The 21,356-nt window shown below is 37.8% G+C and overlaps 1 protein-coding gene across 1 annotated transcript; it reads right to left on the reverse strand.

Annotated features, from left to right (window-relative positions):
- Positions 1–1,078: 1,078 nt before the first annotated feature.
- Positions 1,079–18,872, reverse strand: CycD (cyclin D). Its single transcript, XM_068771750.1, has 5 exons — positions 18,532–18,872; positions 15,978–16,199; positions 8,608–8,770; positions 3,582–3,703; positions 1,079–3,431 (listed from the first exon to the last, which is right to left on the reverse strand). The coding sequence occupies exons 1-5, from the start codon at positions 18,757–18,759 to the stop codon at positions 3,249–3,251; spliced, it is 918 nt and encodes a 305-aa protein (XP_068627851.1). The 5' UTR covers positions 18,760–18,872; the 3' UTR covers positions 1,079–3,248.
- Between the last annotated feature and the right edge of the window lie 2,484 nt (positions 18,873–21,356).

The following is a 21,356-nucleotide window of genomic DNA, read 5'->3' on the forward strand; positions in this document are numbered from 1 at the left end:
CTGGACAAAGACCACCGCGAGGGACTTTGGATAGGACCGGTTGAAAGTGGACCGCATTCGCCGTCTTCCGACAACATTAATGGGGTTGTCTGTAGGTTGGCGTCTTGCTTTCTGCACTTGCCTGTCCGTAGTCTGCAATTTTTGTGGCCTCTTTCCCTCGTCGTGACTCATAGAGCGACTGTGAACGAACCAATGAGGCTTAGAGTGGGAGACTAAATCTCTAAAATCACTAAACTCTGTAACACGCATAGCCTTTTTTCGGGACAATATTTTTCATATTTCACACTGAGTGAGAAGCCGCTAAGTACTAAGGTTCACTGAGGCGGAGATTCCATGGTGTAACGGCGTGGTGTAAAGGCCCCAAGAGATGATCACAGCTTGAACTGCTACTCGATACGCATTTAGATTCCTGGCCTTTGAGGCCTTAGAGTGGAAACCACGGACTGTGAACACGTAAAAACTATCTGAAGACGCTGTGATGAAGACCAGTTTCAACTGGTCTTATGGCAAATCTATGAAGGAGGCTTAGGTCCTATAGTTGAAATGATATGAAAGTAAGCTTGATTTTCCCTTACCGGCATTTAAACTTTAGGCGAACACTGACTACGCGCAAGGCTTGCCTTGTTATCCGAACACTTTAATTATTCATGTTATCTTCCTACATTTACCACTTGTTTACGTCATCAGCAGAATGCCAGATGACAACAGTTTTTCTTCTATAATGGGATCCTTATACTTAGTTAAGGGGGTTTCAATCTTTTTCTTTACAAGTGTGAACTCGTGGTGCCAAGACTCGATATTAAAAGCCAACGGGTTAAGTAGTCTATTTAAGTATTCTAATATTTAAGTAGTTTAATTATTTTTTACAGTCATAAATAACACTTATAACTTGTATTAATTTTATAGAAAAAATAAATCATAATTTATAATCTTCAAAACTTTATTTAGACTTTGTCAATCAACTCACTTGTTCTTGAGGTTATCGAAAATTTTTCCACTGGTTTAATGTCAGGGTACTTAATTTGAAAATATGGGAATTGCATATTAAAAGACAAAAGCATTCATTTTGATTTTTTTATTTTTTTTAAATATCTACATCTCGTAACGATTATACAATACAAAGAGTAACTTAAATGTAATCATCACATAAAGAATCAAAGTACGCTACTTCGCGCTTACACTTCTTTAGAATTTAGCTTCTTATATATCATTCCCTTAATGTCATCCACAAATCAATTACAAAACAAAGATCACTTCTGTTAAAATAATATATTTACATTATAATCATATCAAAATCATGATTTTGAAGATACATTAACAATTTACACTATTTCATAACAATAATATGTAATATCTTAAACTATTCCAAAAAGCCAGTCCAAAAGCCAAATAAGCATTAATTAGGTATTATTTCTATTTTTAATGCGTATATTTTCCCACCTAGGTTTACATAAAAATTATATATACAAAATGTCTATTTTTATTAGTGACAAATTTAAAATTTTTGATACCTCAACCGAAATGCTTAATTAACAATGTTTTATGAAATCAAACTTGTTTTGACGAGCTTAAAGAATGCAGGCATTTTAGAAATCATTCGTATTAAATATTCGCTAATAATTATTTGCCTTTATAATAGCTTTAGTTTGCAAAATACTTTTATCGTAAAATAATAACTTATGGCACCAAATGCTTACAGCAAAACACATATTTACATTTATTCTTAGATTATATTTACACTATAAACCATTATATGAAAATGGGAGTTATACAGACTGGCGCGAAAACCTCCGCTAGTTTCCAATCTGCTTCCCAAGTCTCTTAAAATAATTGGAAGACAATGGATATTATTCGAAAGAAATAATACCGCACATTTGTTAAAAATGGAAATAAAGATGTAACCACTGAAGGCTTAAATCAGCGATGTCGTTATATGTATGTTTATTATTATCTGAGAAAGAGATATCACATGTATGAAACGGAAGATTTGTAAATCTCTATAGGGTAGAATTTATCTTAAGTACAAATAAAAATTGACTATTGCATAATATTTCCAATGGTTCATAACATAGGAACAAATACGCGATTTTATACTACTAACTTCTTAACTAATATCTTAACCTTGACACGAATCACATTTCTTTTCCTCCCTCCTTAAGAATATGTCAACTGTAATAGAACCCCTTTACATATTATGACTTGAAGTGACTACGATTTAAAGTTAAATCAACACTATAACTATCACATTAATTGTAAGGCACTTAACTAAATACTTTTAACACCTTGCAAAAGGAACAATGGCAGTATGCCTGTGCCTGCGCGCATTCAAAAAATATAAACAGCCCTTTGTCTACATATTTTATATTTATTTTTATTTCTGTGCATATTTGAACGAAGTGGCTTTATTTATAACGGTATCTGGAATAAGTAGAAAACTCCTATACAAATTTACTATATAAAATAGATGAATATAAGTTTTATTTTTACAAAATAAAAGCGTATTTTATTGCCTTCCCCCAATGTTAATTGAAGTCAAATGACATAACATATGAAGTCAGATGGAAATACATGTGTTTTTATGTTATTTATAGGTAATTTAAGTTTCCGTAGCAATGGAACTACCATTTCTACTTACCATTAAAGAAATGAGATAAGTAGTTTATTCATTTACATCTGACAGATATTTAAATTAAATGCCAATAAAATTTGAAATCAATTTTTTATTTCAAACATTTACTGAAATTTCATACTTGTTCTTTATCCAAATTGTTGTAAACAGTAGTAACTTTGGTCCCATATAAATATTTCTTATGACTAAATTTATAAAAGCTATTTGCTTGATTGAAAGGTCTTCCACAGAAAAAAAAACTGTTAATTGCCTTAAATATTAAGAGGTAGATTTTAATTTCAAGAACCGCGTAACTAGAAATTGAAGATGTCTGTAGTGCTATATCGAACACAGGAACCGCTTCAGGTGGTTTCGGTACTCGTCGGAGTTCAGTCCCTAATTTGAACTGGAAAAATATCTGCAGTAGTACGCAGGGCTTAACAAACCTAAACAAATAGGGTCTACACTTAACACAAAGTACCTTATGTTAGACACGTGTAGTTGTCAGTCTTCGTATCAGTCCTTGAACACGGATTCACCGTAAAACTAAACGTTTTAGTTTAAAGTATTTTCGTACTTATATACACTGCGATTAAAGCGACAGTTTGGTGCACTACTTCATGCTCGTAGAGGCGAACCCTCAAAAGTGCACGTCGCGGACATCAGTCGGGGTGGCGGCGTTGTTGTGTGCCTTGTTCTGCGTCGGCGGAGGCGTCCACTCCGTTGCCTCCCTCGCCTGCCCGTTTGGGACCGATACGACGCGTTCTTCTATCATATTCTGTACCATCTCTTCTACTTGCTCAAGGCACGTCTGGAGGCAATCCTGTGGAATAAAATCTACATTAAAATATAAACTTAACCATCTAAATAGCTCTATCTCATTTAAAATATTATATATATGTTATAATTTATTTTTTGCAAAAAAAGTTTTGTAGGGCGAACTTTATTAAGTAACGAAGGAGTTGGTAATTACCAAATCAATGCCGGTAAGTTCGTGCAAACGGGAAAGGTGACCGTCCAGGCCCAGGCCTCGCAGCGCAGCCGCGATGCTGCAAGATGCAAGTGTGCTCGCCGAGTGCAAAGTAAACTCGTAATCTGTAGAAAAAAAATAATGTTAGACAAAAGAAATTGCATAAATTTTATATTTATGTGAACCCTACCAGAAATACTGCTTTGGATTAGGTAAGATCCTTATTCTGAATATCGCCGTTTTTCCTCTATTAATTTACGCAAGTCTAACACGAATTTTTATCCTTAGCTTGCATCAAAACCTGCAATGATCGTTAAACCACTAATGATGTGTGTCAAAGTTATAATTGCACAATAATGTTGTGGCAACACAGCGTTCCTACGTGCGCTACCATTTAAATAACAAACGAGCGTTTTGCCAAGCGATATCAGTTCGAAACCGGGTCATGCTTACGAGCATGTACGAGTACACAGGTTGGTTCGTTTCAGAGTCGCGGGTGTGGAATTGATGTACTTGTCGCACGATTACAACGACATGTTTGTTCTGTTATTAAATTATAACAATGTAAAAAGTTATTACATAATTATAACTTTAATTACTTATGAAAGACCTAATAAACGTTTTTAATGAATGTAAAAAGAATGCTTGTAGTTAATTATATATTCATAATTACAGCACGACACTTATTACGTATGAATTTTAAAGATAAAAAAGATTGTAAAATTTTATTCGTTTTTAAAGCTACCAGAATTATGTTTGCAAATATTCCGTTAGACGCACGGACAGTTAATGCCAGGCGTGGCCGGCAGAGGGCTCCTTTCTCCGTAGCGGAGGTTGCCGCTCGCCTGGAGAGTGCAGGCTCAAAGGAACCGGCATCCGCCATCCACCGGGCACATTCCACAGGCCCCGCCGCGTTCGATTCACTCGGTACATTTCTCACGGGTTTACTTCGCCAAAACCATTATACCTACGCACATAACCATAAAAAGCCTCCATCGTGAACCAATTTGGGACTGGACGTTTCAAATTGCACGTTAAGATAATTGACATCGAAATAAAATGAAGTAAGAATAACATTTCGACACCTAATTTGGATCCCGATGAATTTTTACTTGTCGCCTTGTAGTTTCTTAACTTTGAATTAAGGAATACTTAAAATTGTAACTTGGTAAATTCATAAAATAGTTGATGTAGAATACGAAATAAATAAATTTTAATGCAGAATTATAAAATAAAGGAAATTGTCTCTAATTATTCCTTCACAATTAAGAAAGTATATAACGTCAAAAAACCTAAAAGTTGCTATCATCGTATGCGAAGATATTTAAACCGCGGACTCCGCTTATGGATGGCTCGTTTAAAATGAATACATGTAAAAACAATGCTTAATTAAATGTAACATAAAAATCGTATGTAGGTACAGCGAGTAATTAAAGAGCCTGTATTCCAGCGCAGTGTTATCGGCAGCCGGTCGGCAAGTACGTGCTTAAAAACGATAAAACAGCAGGAAAATCAGCTGTTTGACCTTGCGGGACGTGTAATTTTAATCCACGCAGTATGTCTAACAATTAAATTTACCTATCATTAAATACCAATAATTATTTAATTGCATCAAAATAAATAAATTCTCACGCGCATATAATAATCTATTGAAATTGCCCAAGAGCATGCGAACGCTGACAAAACAAATGAAGCTTTCCTCAGCCCTTTTCATTCATCATTAAGTAGATGTATTGTGCCGGCAGACGCATGCGTGTATATCGAACACTCTTTCAGCTTCATTTAAAGAGCTCCTTTCCCTTTTTTTTTAATTTGCATGTCGGCATTTCCGAGATAAAAGGTCCGAGGTAAAAGGAACGAATAAAAAGAAAGAGATAAAACAAGGAGAGCGGCTCACTCGAAGCATTTGCATAATCTGATGTTAATCAAACATCGAGGCCCCACCGCCTCGCTTTGTAGCGGTTACGACCGGTATCAGAATTCAACATTACCAGGTCACCGTTTCTCGGCGGAACGCTTCGTTATGCTTTAGAGTGGAGCACTGCCAGAGCGGAGGAGGACAAGGCGGATGCGCTCGTTCCCTCTTCCTTATAGAACGCGACGGGCGCTTACAAAGCTCTCAAGGAAGTAACCATTGAACGTACAATCTACGGGACATGAATTGATGGATATCACTTCGTGAACCGAATACAAACACTCATACATAAAGGCGCGAGATAATCAACGTCGGAAGCCAGTTTGGTACTGTAACTAGCGGTGACATAATCGTCGTATTATTATCCTTGAACGTGGAATACGTAGGTACGGAGAGGGCAGGCGACGGCGCAGTACGCGAGGTGAACGCTCTCGCGAGGCCGTGCTTACTAGAGTTGCTTCTAGCGATCTCTCACTGAAAAGCGCCGGCCGGAACTGTCGTGTACCCAAAATCCTACTGACACATCCGCACATGTAAAACTTCCGATAAGATAAATAACCACGTAATCGCTATCGACGCTTCAACGTTCGCCCGATAATGTTCTCGGAGATAGTTTTTCTCTCAATGTTTCTACCATGAAGCCGGTGAAATAAGACATATTGCTTCTTTTGTAAAGTTCTATAGCAATTTATCTCCATCCTCACCGCCCCGCAGGACATGTCGGCTTTGAAATAACCCATTACAAATTTAATATCTTTGCGAATTATGAATTCACAGAGTAAATTGTGCCATTCGAGTAATGATACATAATGCGGGTTCGCTCGATACCGCGAATGCCTACAAAAGACTCGGTTACTTGTTGAGTAAAGCCGCCTGGTTGTTAGGTGGTACTGTGTTATGACGGTAACATTATCAAATCATGCATCATAACTCTGGGCAAGAGAAATCATAGATCACTACCGTGCACATGTGAATGCAATATTATACAAGGAATTATATCTTCAAATTACGCATTCAAAACAAAAGTGTCCCAAGCTAAGTAACGCAATTAATGACATAACTAGTGAGTGAAACCATGCTTATGCTTTACCGATTTGTAGCCGAAAGTTTGAAAATATTTCTGAACTCTAATAGTAAGCCATAATTTAAATATCAGATTATGAAATCTATTTAGTTATAATAATGTAGTAAATACAATAATTGATTTTCTTTATTAGGCAATGGCTAAGATATTCTTTTAACCATCTTTCGATCTATTGTTTCAGACCATATTACAATATAAAGCGCCGTGAAATCAGTGATTCAGTCTCATTTATTTTTTATAAATGTAGAATTTAACGTTTAAATATAAGCTAGCGTAATTATGGCTAGATCTGAGTGCGCCAAAATAAGCAAACATTTGATTTTGTACAAAGTTATATAAAACTAATGTAAACTAATGTATTGCTGTTGGCGTGCCTATTTGAAATAAGCAAAAGGTAAATATAATTTAGCAACGCAATCGGGTGAAGGATCTTACACCAAGTTAATTTTGAGCTAAAGACGATACCCGAGGAGGCAGTGAAGTAAAAGAGCTGGAGCGTGAACTTTACGAAAAAAACAATAAGAGAGTGGCGGCAAACAACAAAAACCGTTGCACAAAAACATATGATCTCAAGAGGGTTGCGGGGGCCGGGGGCAAGGCGGCGGCGGGAGGGGAGGCGCGAGGGGGAGTCCCGAGGCGTGCTGGAATGCGAACGGGCGAGCGGCGTGGGAGGCGCCGCCTTGGGACACACACGCCGCCTTTTACTCGAGCATTCTCTACCCTTGTAAACAAACGCATTCGATTCCTCGACTTTCCAAACCTAATATAAACAATTCCACGTGTGTTCTAAGCCGAATGTCAACGGGTTCGCAGCGTAAAGCGTCGCCGCACAAGTACATACCGCACACGCAACGCCGGCCCTCCGCGCTGATCACTAAAACGTAGTTATCGATAGCTCACATCCGTTGACGCCGAGTAAACATCGGGGTTATAAAATAATGCTTCAGCGCTTCACGTTATTATCGTTTAAGGTTTAACTAACTCGAGATAAAATCGCCATGTGAATTAAAATAACTGCTATAACAGGCATGATCAACATTAGGACATTCGATTAGATGTATCTGTTGGTGCATTAAGCTTGAAACCAATATTACGTAGGCGTAAAAACAAAACCCAATTGAGTGACATCATCGCAAAATATCTTCGGTATGAATCAAGCGATAACTAGATCGTTCCCATAGTGATGGTTATACTTTGTGCTCGTGGGATACCGAGGTTCACTGACACATGACACGCATATGACGAGACCGTCTAAGGGAGCGCGATGACATCGTCGTGACCTGACATGCTATCTGGATGCTAATTACCGTCTGCCGCCGCAAACAAAACGTTCCAATGCTAATGTAGAGCTATTGGTCAGCGCTTACTTTATGTATCAATGCGATGCTGTGTTCAAAGTTCCTTTTACGACAGAAAAAATATCAAATTTACTAAATAAAATGTGATAACTTTAAACTTCATAAATATGTATCATGCATATAAATCCTGATTAATGTTACATTTGGCTCAATAAAAATAATTCAAGTTTAACAGTTTTTCAATATACTTTAATTATGCGTTTTCCTTGTGATATTACTGTATAAGCATGCCAACAATGTTTATTTGTATCTAGTATTTAAAATAGGTTATTTTCAAATTATAGAAGGAAAATACAATAGATGAGCCAATTATATACAAGGTACATTTGTTGTTTTTCAGGATGATTCTAGTCTTAATTACTCTAACGCACGAGATTATAGTATCTAAGCGAATGTAATATTATATTGGGAATTTATTAAATATAAAAATTAATGCTTGGCGATATATACGATTTGTAAGACTTTATGACATTTTAGAAAACATATTTGGGATATGATATAGTTTATGCATTAAAAAAATCGTCGATGGAAAGTTATTCCTTTAACCAAATAAAGAAGTTGCGGCAGTGGCCATATATTTATGCGTACGATATATATACATATATATATATATATATATATATATATATATATATATAGATAAAAGTACCAGTTGGGTACAAGGGAACTCACCTCTCGCAGCAAGAGCAATGAAGGTCTGTGCGTGCCTTTGAACCATTTCTGTGTTGACAAGATCACGCAGCGGCAGTCTGGAGAGAAGCAGCGGTAGGAAGTCGTGTGCTGTGACCCCAGCAACGTCCCACTTCAGCTTTGACAACACCAACAGCTCCCAGCTCTATAACAAACGCATCACCATTAATATTATTGACATTATTAACGTTATTTGTACATACGCTCGATAGTTTTATTACATGTTTCGCTATTATAAATTCAATTAATAACAAATAAAAAAATTGTTGCAAAAAATGTTATAATCTATAGGGTATGTCTTAAAGTTGATTACGTTAATTTGTGGCATTAAGGGAAGTCTGTAAATTTAAGAATTTAATTAATACTAACATTTTTTTTGTAATAAAAAATTGTAATCGAATATCAAATAGTAGACTTGATATTTGACTTAATGAAACGATTCCGATATAAACGAAGCGATTGTTATACAAAAGAAAGCGTCGAATCGCTAGGACAAAATGGCATTCATGCCTCTACATCCGTCGTATAATCATAAACATGGCAAGTTTCGCCCGACTTCCCGGAACGGTGCGTAGGTAGCCGCGGCACATTGTTGTTAGTGAACACATACCGACACATTGTTTTTATATATTAACGTGGGTTGATTGTTTAAAATAACTTATGCAGTCAAAACACCGAGTTCACTCATAAAAATAAAAACCTTTATCCATGGAAATACATGCATTTTTGTTGAATAAACTACATGTGTAATGTTTACTTTGAAACTTAACTGTTGAAGTACCAAAGGGCAATCTTCGTTAACAATGAATAGAGACGGTGATTCATATTATTACGTTAGCAGAAGGAAGCGGCTAGGCTGGTGTTACATCACCGCGTGTGAGGATTGAACTCGTTTACCACTAAAAATGCAATTCCATCCAATTAACTTAAGTAAGGGCAAATTAGTAGCAGCGGCTTTTTAAATGCTTGAGAACATTTTAGCCCTTCGGTTTTGTTCTGTCACTAGATGATTTTTTAATTTTAGTGATATTCAAATCTATTATTTTATTCCTTTTATGGATATTTGTTTTAATTTTTGGCCCTAAACTCTGGGTTCAAAAAATATTAGTCAATCATAATATAAATCATAAAATAATAGAATTTCAACTGTATGTATACAGCTTTATTGTTTTAACTTTATTTAACTTATCGCTTATACAGATTTCTGGCTAAAACTTTTCTTATCTCCGTTGTATAGGTGACCTACATTAAATTAATTATAGCGATAATATAAACTTCAACACAGAGATGGCAATTTGAATGGCCGATTTTATGAATAAATCGATTATTTCATGTACACACGCGCACGCGCACATGCACGAAGTGATGCATGGCCGTTGACAGATAATACTCGATGTTTACTTAACTCAAACGACGGGGTCGGTCGCGGCGGCAATCGTCTAACTCCAGCTACCATTCGATTTCGTTTCTCAAGGCGATAAGGGTAGAGTTTAAACTCGTGCTTTGTAGTTTTAAGCTTAGGCCATATCGCTTCTAGATAAGCAACGCTTGTGAATGAATGAAGTCTCATCACTGGCAGTCGCACGAATCGGGCACCAGTGTGCGGCATAACGCTGGGGCGTCGATGTGTAGCGATAATGTCGCGGGGAATATTTTTAGCCGTGCTTTATGTTATGATGCGAGGGAAATAAGGTTTAGTTAGAAGTAAAAAAAACAGGTGAAGACGTTAACGACGATGCGGTATGCGGGTCGACCGCGGACTGAAAACTTTTTTTCGCCGGTGTTGCGATCACGTCAAAAGCAGTTTAAAAACAATGCACTCATAAAGCATTCACCGCAGATGCCGCTGCACGCGACGCTCGGATACGTACATCTGTTAGGATTATATTCGTGCTTATCTATGCCGCGATGGGGGGTAATTATAGCATATGATACGCAGGTTCTTTGTACGCTCTACTACGCGCAGAACAATGAAAATTCTTTAATTCATATTGTCACGATTACACATGAAGTTTTGTTATTTCTTTCACAGATGGCATTATTATAAACAATTTAATGTTCTGTGAAGTGTTGGTTCATTAAAAATATGTTTGATATGGTTAAAAAGGCGGAAAGGCGAGGCGTGAGGAATGTGGCTCATAAATTTCCAGTCCGGTGTTCATTAGAGGAGTCGCGGCGCGGGTGTGCCGGCCGCAGTTATCGGCCGCGTTACAGCCAATAAAGTGAGCTATGCAAGCAGCCCTGGCTGCCCGATACACTCGCTGAATTCCGCACGGCGTTCCCATGCTTTATCCAATTTCATCGAACGGTGTGACTGCGCTGTGAGAGTCAAACAATGAGCCCGGGTCGCGTGGCCATAACGCTACTAATACTAAACAACCACGGAATTTTCCAGATGCGGATAGAACACACCGCCAACTCGAACCCCATAAACCTGCTTGTGTTTTAATTATATACTCCAAATAGTTATTAAATATTGTGTGCGTAATATTAATGATATTTAATAATTTGATATGAATGCTCATAGTGATGTGGACCAATCACAAGATGTATAGAGAAAGCATTTATATTTATTCAGTTTCAGACATTTGGAACGTGATGGATACAAAGATCCCATAGACTATCCATCACTCGCAAATTCCATAAAGCTGATAATGCATTAATAGTTCAATCCTAGAAGAAACTCGTATCGTATATTCTTTACGATTAATATAGCGTTAGCGAGTTGGAAATAACCGGTAATAAGAAGTTTGCGCCATATATAGTAAATAAAATACATTTTTAACCGTTGATTTATATGTAATATTAATCACCAGTTGAAAATATTTAAATCTAGCCTCATAGCGTGGCGCCGACTGGCCAGTAACGGCTTCTTATCATTACCCGCCTTGCTATTCGGCTAACCACAAAAAAAATCCCCCATTGCAGACGCCCGCATAGAGCGCCTTATATTTAACTCCCAACAGTTTATAATTTTTATTATCGTTCAAAGTCTTTTAGGAGTCATTACTTCAATTATTTTACCATGAGAAAGTAATGTTGCGACTGTAATGTAATGCATTTTATTGTTTGATTAACATATACCTTTTGAGCTATTTAAAAGCTAATTACGAACAATTCACTAGAGTAATTCAAAACATAATCCTCGAAAATGTATTTCTTACGTTTAAATAAATAACGGTATAATTATTAATCTTCAATTCAATAGCAGTATATATTATATTTAAATAAATTGCTATCTATTTAATTAGCTTTAATGTATTTATAAATAAAAAAATGTGAGTTATCAATAACACGAGGGTATGAGATTTGTCCTGATCGAGACGTTGGACGAGGTTTAACAAGCAGGCAGGCTGCCCGGCTCTGGAATGCGACTGGTTCCTGGCCCCTCCCTCGCGCACCCTTCCTTACTGGTGACTATCCAACTCGTGAGAAACAATGCGAAGAAAGTATAAAGAGGAATCGTTAATGAAAAATACATAGTTCTTTGCACTAAGCGTTTTATGTCTTAGGAGGGAAGTCTCATTTGCACCGGAAAAGCTCGGCCTGAGATTGGCAAACAAGCCGGCCTGGAGATTTCGCTCATTCCAAGTATTGTTAACTTCCAGTACGCCGTTTATTTACAGAGTCTTCTAGCGTGTCTAGGAATTCCGACGCCTATCCAGTTCGCAGTTACTTCCCGCGGCCGTTTCAACGCGAAATATTCAGATTTTCTGCGTAGAGGCGTGATTAGAAAGCAAATATGTATGTTTTCACTTTCGCCGCTCCATTATTTATTCAAAGGTTTTATTTTTACTCTAATATGAGTAATATTTATATCGTTTTTACTCACTAAGCTCATATGATAGTTATGCGCAGTGTCATTTAGGTATTTATACATATTTCTTTAATAGATGTGTTAATTTTTTAATTACATTTAAAAAATAAAGATCTATGCTCGTATGTTTTTTACATTGGTATTATTTAACAATTTGCTTAACAATTGCTAGATTTTTTACGCACCGAATGTAATTGTCAAAAGATCAATGGCTAAGTGTCTTCACGACTTCTATTCAATGAAATAAATAGATTTTGTGTACATTAGAGTCATGCGAGTGTTTTTCAATTGAAGTCGTGAGACCGGAACCAATTCAGTCAATCAATAAGCAAACGTTACTCGATGGCGTTACAGGGACTTATAACCTCTTTTTACTATCGCTATTGACCGACAAAGATAAATAAGTAACACCATCGTACTCTGTGTACTCTCGGCAACAGTGCACGAAATTAATGCTTATTATTGTTTGGAACCTCAAATTTTAATGTAATATAATAATAAAAGCTACCACATAGAACGTGAAAGGCGCTTTGGCTTTAAATTTTACGAGAAATGTATAAAGGCTCAAAATTTATTTATTCATACTATTATTCACATATGATCATTGGCAGGGACGACTTGTTTACGAGAAGAACACAGCTTCAATCAAATTGAGCTTTTCCGTAATGGCTTCCTTCTAAATTGATTCAGATGATTAAGAGTTCGACGAATATACATAGTATTAGATAAAATAAACAATTATATTTTACATCGGAAAAGTTTGCGACTTTGTTTAGATACCAAAGTTATGAAAAGTTTTCCTAAGACAAATAATATTAAATGTTTTAATAATGCGAATGGTTATTGTCAATATAATTGGGTATCATCGCTAAATTTGCCCTTATTTGGCAATCAATAGCAAGTTTTATTAGCGTTTAAACGTTTTAATTAAGCTTCATTGTTATGCAGTAAGATAAATATTGAATTTTTCTCCTTTCGTCAAGCTGGCACCACGAGTCGTAAACTTATGCTTCAATTATACTAAGCGTTTACGGTGGTAGTGTAGATGTGAGAACGCACAGGTTTTATGATCGTGAGAGGGCCGAAAGGGGAGGGGAGAGGGGGGAGTCTATAGAGCCCCGCGTTGAAGCGGTCTCGGATGCCAAAGCGCGCTCTTTTTGTTCGAACCTTCGAGTCTCTGGCCGGGGCTGACCAGTGAAGCGGTGTGCTCTCGGCCCCTACAACGTACGTTACGTTACTTTACGGTAATACGGGTACTTGAAAGCTATTACAAGACAAAACTTCACATCGCTGTAACTAGATGCGTTTGCAATGAAATATTAATTGATATTGCCGGCCACGGCTGCGGTCTCCGGCATTCGTCACACATGGACGATCCATTATGAGAACATAACAATTTTTGTATGCAACAAGTGTGACGGCACCGTTAGAAGTTAGTAGTTAAGTAACAAATGTAACAATAAATATATACACAACATGTAAAAATTACGACTGAATTCGATTTTATATCGCATTTTTTTAAAAACGCGTGTAGAGTCAATGAAATCTCAATCTACGGCAATGCGTAGAGGTTCTACGAAAGTGCTACGATGACATTTAAAGCTGTAACAAGTGATAAATGTTAAAAAAAAACTAGTCATTGTGTTAAATTATTTTAATAGTCAAATTGTTAAAAAAATTGGTCACTATAAAAATCGTCTTCAAATATATGACTATTTTGGAATATCTTAAAGATTGCAAATCCTTTTTTTCAGACTAGAAAAGTTAGGTGATGAATTTTTGAAGAATAATAAATAGACTATAAATGAAATCCTAAAATATAATGGTAAATATAGTAATGCTAAAATAAATGTAAATAATAATTTTAATTAATTAAAATTTGTTCATAAAGAGTGAATGATTCTGCAGTAATGTATAGAATATGACGCTCTGTGTAGTATGGGCGATAACAGACGACGGAAAAAAAACGGTATCGCTAAAACTATAAATAGAAGTTTTGAACGTGCGATCTCATTTGGGTTTGTGTTGAAGAGTTTGCGCGTGGTGCGACTTGCAAGGTTAGCGGCGGTCGCACTGGCGACGGCGTGAGAAAAAATATACGGCGTGCTTCGTCTGTAATTGGTCTGATTGAAACGCGGCTCTCGTTCGGTTCTTCCGAGAAGGCTGTCGGCTCGTTAGGGGACACTGTCCGCAGGGTAGCTCTCGACCGCTCCCTGCCGCATTCCGCGACGGCAACGCCTATTTCGTATAAAATACTTTTTTTTTGAACGTGTACTTCAGGGCGTAATTAGTGAGACCTAAGTACTACTACTCAGTTTACTACACAGTTGTCACGTTTTTGAAAGGTAACCTAAAAATCGTATATTGTAGGTATGCACTTATAAATAAATGGACCTAAAGTGAACATGCGACGCGCGAAGATCTACCGTGCACTTATTATCTACGGGACAGCGGCGAACGGGGCCCCGTCGGGTGGCCGTGCGCGACCGAAATGCAACGCTCTGTACGTTTTATAACGAACGCTCACTTGCAACTACATATAGTTTCAACGGCGAAAGGCTTTGAATGTAAGCATTCTCAAAGCTCATGTATAATTTAATATTAGACACGTGGACTGTCGAAACGCCAGCAAGTGCCAATGCCCTTTATTAATTAAAGCATTGCACTATCTATGTGAATTTGATCGTCTATTTACGACTTTTGTGCTAAAATTTCAATACAATAAAAATTACTTTAGGTTTCAGTATAGATATATAAATGTTAAAATTTATAATGAAACATTGATTCATCACCACGTAAACTTGTTTAACTATGACCGTTTTGTTACTTACAAACGTGTCTGCTTACCACCGCTTGCAAAACTACTATAATATCAATAAACCATTACAAATATCAGTAACAGTTGCACGTCAAAATGAAAACGCGATTGTTTTACGAACTATTCATAAAGCTTCGAGTTATTTATATGTAAAGTTTATTTATATGTCACCTCTTGGGATACACGTATGACACATACGTATTTTTAGATGCGTTCAAGAAATTCGCACACAAAGAGATTTTATAGACTTCTAAGCTGTTCTTCCCAGTATAGCTACGGCTATGTTATAACACAACGTTAACTTTGTACATTCCATATAAAAGGATAAGAGAAAGCGTGAGATTATAGTGTTATTAAACTCGTTTTAACCCTATAACCGTGTCGATGATTTCCAGCGTATGGAATACAAAATCCGGGCGTGCGCTAGTCGAAGTGTTAGACTCATCATTTCGTTCGATTAATTAATGTACCGTCACAAATCTGAAATTCCAATCTCTCACGGATGCTCAGACGGCGGCCGATGTAGTTAGAAATCAGCGGAGTGAACGACACGAAAGCGTCTAGCAGCGAGCGTCCGTGCGGAGTCGGTACGCGGTACAATACAAAAAGAACGTGAAACTGTATGATTAACGAAATCAGCTGTTTCTACGGACAAGGAAAGTTAAGTAAAATACCTTCATATTTCCTAAGAAAGTCGGAATATAAATGAGAACTCACGCAAAGGTCTGCCAGCGTGACACTGTTGGCCGTGTAGAAGACCAAAAGCTCGGCGGGCAAGCCGCGCGAGCCCGGCTCCCTCAGCTTAGACGCCAACAAGAGGCAGGCTGTTCCCAGCAGTTGAAGCTGACTCTTGCCCACCGTGCAAATGCTCAGGAACCGGTCCAAGTATGATATAGCCAATGGGAAGACTTCTTCTTGACAGCTCTGATCCTCGCATACCTGCAGAAACAAAGATCCAATCAGTAAGAATTTAAGTTTCCGAGAAACAAATGCCGCACCCAAACCGTTGTTTATCGTGCGGAATTCCTGATAACCTAAATAATTCATAAAATTGTAGAATACATGTATTGCGATAAATACAAGACGCATAGATTCCCTGCAGTTGAATTTGTTATCAATGTGTATTTTACATTACATTATTGAACGTTATATATTACGTAGTCAATTTTAATCGTGCATGTATATATGTTTCGTGATTTCAAAATTCAACAAAATTCGTCGACGGTTACAATTTGAAATAGGTTAAGGCTGTTACGAACGAATCGGTTGCTGGGACGGATTGTAACGGTACTTTTATCATTAACATCCGCGATGTCGGTTTTAGTAAGATTTACCGTGTTACGTGGTTTTAGGAAATTAGCAAAAGTGAGGCATCGAGACTGGTCTCATGGTAAGCGGAGAATGTCACGAGAGCCCCGAGTCGTCCTCGCATAGTTTCGCACGGTAACTCGAGGCGGCGCGGATGTAACGAGAAAATATTTATACCGTAGAGTGCTACTCAGCTGTTTGTCTCACGCTCGTGATCCCGCCGTCAGCTGATTATGTCTCAGCTTAGCGTACCTATTGTTCTCAGAGCCAGAACTCCCTATATAGAATCACCTGGGAAAACTGCCTGCCAAATCTGGGTTTATGGGTCTCATTTTTTTCTTTTTTCCGGTTAATGATAAAATCGAAAAATCGTTTAAAATTTTTTAAGTATGCTAACGTCATCAAAATTTTAGAATTGAATAAGTTCGTTATTAATAGATTTAAAGTAGTCGTTAACTTAAATACAAAGCTTCGTAAACATGATCACTGTTAATAGATACAACATAAACATGTCATAGTTATGTGTGTCATGAGCGAAAGATATCCATTTGATTATACATGCATTAAACCAAACAGAAGACATTGACCTCAGGCGTCTTCCCGTGGTCGTAGCGGCTTGTACTTAGTAAGTACAGGTTAATTTGTGAGACATATAGGTGTATTGAAATGTCAGTGACCTTACAGCCACAATTTCGATATACTTGTACTGAAATTTGGTATGTGACTGGTTTAGACGAAACGTAGCCACGAGGTGTCGGCGAAGTAGAATCGACGCATGCGCCGCCATCGCAACGAGCATGACGTCAGCGAAACCGCCGCGCTCGTCCCACGTGGCCCGGCTGTTCACAGCTGACTGATTTCTCATGTACTCCCAACTCATACTGTACAAACACTATCCAAGATCGAAGTGTTTCATAATCAAAGTAATTTAAAATATTAACTTTATAAAGCTGTTACATTCATATCGAAGGTGCCAATAACAGCATCTTGCATCATATTGATGATATTTTTCCAATAAATGACTACTGAATAATGCAAATTATTCAAATCGCAAAACTTGTACTGAGCGCTTAGCGATTGTGTGTGTACTGGCGACGATAAGTGCGCGTCCGGCGTCAGCTGTGTGCGTGTCAAAATCAGCTGATTATTCAAATAGAACGAGCGAGTCGCATCGGTCGCCGACCGCCTGCGTTCCGGACGGGGGCCCCTCGCTGCCCGGCGCACGCAGCGAGTACATTCCGACCGATTATACTACCTATACTGTCGCGCCCAAAAACGTGCACGTTTCCCATCATACCAATGCTCTGTCGTTTCGTTACCCCATACGCCTCACACCGGCGTCGCAACACTTCGACATGGGATTTATCGGCCACGTTTCTTTTTTAATGGCCTCAAATGAGTAAAGTGCAAAAGTAATCTCAAAATACTTTCTTATTATTTGAAATATGATCCTATCTGATTAGTAAACTTACAGAATAACATTCTAACAAGATTCTAATATGAAAACATAATCAGCTGATCGTGTAAACATTGAGGCTGCGGGCAACCAGTAACTTTAATACCTACCGTATAAAGCATATATCATCATACGAAAATTTTCAAATACCTTCTTGATAACAATGGGGTACACATTGTGACTGCTGCATAAGAGGGAGGAGATTCACGCCTTCGATAACCGAGTAGATATCAGTCAATACAATAAATTGGGCGTCGCATCTCAGGTGGGTTTTTTTATTTCACAGATTCCAGATCCGTAAACCCCGAGTTTCATGAAGTTGTAAGTCAGAAAGGTCAACAGCACCTAATAACGCAAGTCTGTGGTTATCGCGACGAGCAACAGGTGCGGATGGTGCGCCAGCGGTGGCGAGAGCATACATGAGCTGGAGGTGCCAAGGGATGGCAGGCTACACGTGGCCGAGCGACAAGATGGCGAACGGTCGGTGTGGGTGCGGCGTGCGCTCACCTCTAGCATCCAGTCAGCGACGAGACGGCGCATGTGTGGTGTGATATCGGTCTGCAGCGTGCCGAAGTAGTTGGCCGTGACCGCGTAACGCTCCTCAGTGCGCAGCAGGTTGTCGAGCACGCGGCGCCGCAGCAGCACCGGGTCTGCGGCAGCCGCGCGGGGCGCCGGGGCTGACACCGCCGCGCCCTCGCTTCCGGGGCTCACGCGTTCCTCGCACAGCAGGTCCATGGTGCCACACCGCACTGCGGCTTATGCGGGCTCGCTAAGCGGCTGGGTCTCGCGCGGACAGCTGATCGGACGCGACTGAGCTGTGTTGCGACAGCGACGAGTGCGCGAGTCGCAGTGAGCGGCCGCTGTGCGCCCCGTCGCCGAACATATGATCGGCGGGGCGCGCGGGGGGCGGGGACCGCCGCCCGTGAGGCCCGCACGCAGGTTTCTCCCGATTCGACGCTCGAATAATAATACATAATACGTGCTCTCGCTCGCTCGCACTCTACCGTCGATATCTCCTTCTAGTATTTACAAAATGAGATGAATTCCGTGGATTGATTTTTATAAAAGTGACCACACTACAATACTTATCCACTCGTACATATGTACATACATTGACAGCGGTTAATTATCGAACAGGTTGACTTTCCCACTGACTGTGTGAAATTTAACCGACATGGAAAGGCGCGTTGGTAATTGCTGAAAAAATACTGGAATATCTATGCCCGCTCGACAATAACGTGTTTAAAGTACTAGATTTCAACCGTCTAATGATAAATAAATATCACCGTTGTATAAATAAATATGTAATGAATATAAACTGTACTTATTTTTGAGACATAATATTGAATTAATATCTATGATCGGATATAATACAAGAAGAAATTTGATTTCCACAAATTGATCTGGCACTCTGCCAGTACGTAACAAGTACAAAACAATAAATAAAATATTTCGTTTACTTACGCTATTATTCTGTTAATAATCATTGACAGATATCAAAACATATCTATCAGTTATGAGCTTAGTATCGACATTCGGCATCAATTATCTACATAATCAGGAATCTTCGCCAGCTGATTGTCAAAGTAGTGGTCGCAAAAGTCTTCTAGTATTCGTAGTCAGGTCGTAACGTAAGAGATATTAAATTCTATTTATCGCGGTCAAATAGAAACAAACAAAAATGAATCCTTTTTTAAAAGAAATATTTTATTAATCGGTTTAAATAAACAAAAAATACAAAGATACTGATTTTAAGTTTCCTAGTATTTTAAGTCGCAATAACTCATTACACTAAAAGTATAATATTTCCGTTTATGTCTTATTTTATGTTATATTATAAACGATTTTTTTTTCATTACATCAAAATAAATCTTTTGGGTTCACATTAAAGTTATTTTCGACAGACAGCGAAAAGTGTTTTACTTCACTCTATGGCTTGTATGGTAAAAGATGTATCGTTTATTACTTTCATTGCAATTTTGTTATTTTTACTACAACAATCTTTCCAGCCGTTATCGAGTTTTATGCCTAGCAAAACACTTGGTGATATTTATATTATTTATATACATATTTTAAAATTTTGTGTACTCGATATATTTTAACACGTTGTTGATAAAATTGTAGGCACTGTACTATAATTGCACGAATTTTCTTTTTTCGGTTTTGCATTCTTAAAACTTATTTATTTATATATTTAACATCTAGCTGTGGTTAACTGTATCTTGTACTAAGTTACACGTTTTCCTTGTCAGATAGCCACGGCGGTGTAAAATAAACTAATAATAATTGTTGACGTTCTGTTGTATTGCCAATACAGCAAGACATATTATCAGAATAAGCTAGCTAAATAGCTATTTGAAAATTTTACCACATGAAAGATATTTGTATCTTGTAAATCGAGATCTCAAGTACTAAGTTTCTTGATCGGAAAGGAGATGAAGGACGCTAGGACAAAAGAAACGTGTTTTTGGGACTGTCCTTGTATTTAATATATAACTGGAGAATTTATGCACATAGAGAGGTTTTCGTCATTTTCGCTTATCTATCATAATTTAGTAGTGAGTTAGTTAATATTGTGAAACATTGTAAGCGACTATGAAATGTATATTTATGTCATTACGTTAATTATTCAATGAGCATGCAGTTATTAACGAATTTAAAATAATTCACGGAAATTGAGTAATTTTAAAATTAGTAAAGAAAAATATAACCAATATAGCAGCTATAACCAATAACGTAATAGAAATAACTAGATTATGTTTATAGAATGAATATACTTTATTTCAAGACCTTTTGATGTCATCTATTTACAATGGAGAAAATAATTGTAACTAGTTATCAGACTTCAAATCATATATTGGTTATGGTTGTACATAATTTATGTTAAGTTAAGCTAACTTATAAGGTCAACTTAGCTTGGTTGTTTCCAAAACGGAGCTTTCTTACGAGGTTAATGATAATATTCGTGGACGCTCTATTCTCATGATACTGTTTCTAAACCTATCTTTCTTAGCCTCATAATATTTTTAATACATACGTATTGTATCGATTTTACAAGATAATCTCGACTCCTTTTACTTTTAACTTTTATAGCATAGGACTAGATTTATTGCCGGCGGCCATCATCATTATCATTGCAGCTCTAGGCTGCCCACTACTGGACATAGGCTTCCCCCACATATTTCCAATAACACCGGTTGAAAACGATCTGCACTCAGCGTTTTTCGACGTCCGTTTTGTTGGTCTGTAGTCTTAACTGAAGAATTTTAAGGCCCCAGCGGCCGTCTGTACTTCGCGCATACGGTCTGCCCACCACCACTTTACCTTAGCAA

Source organism: Battus philenor, unplaced genomic scaffold (assembly GCF_028537555.1).
Source record: "Battus philenor isolate CCGP_79_NKW_IND1 unplaced genomic scaffold, ilBatPhil1.0.hap1 SCAF_4, whole genome shotgun sequence".
Classification (NCBI taxonomy): Eukaryota; Metazoa; Arthropoda; class Insecta; order Lepidoptera; family Papilionidae; genus Battus; species Battus philenor.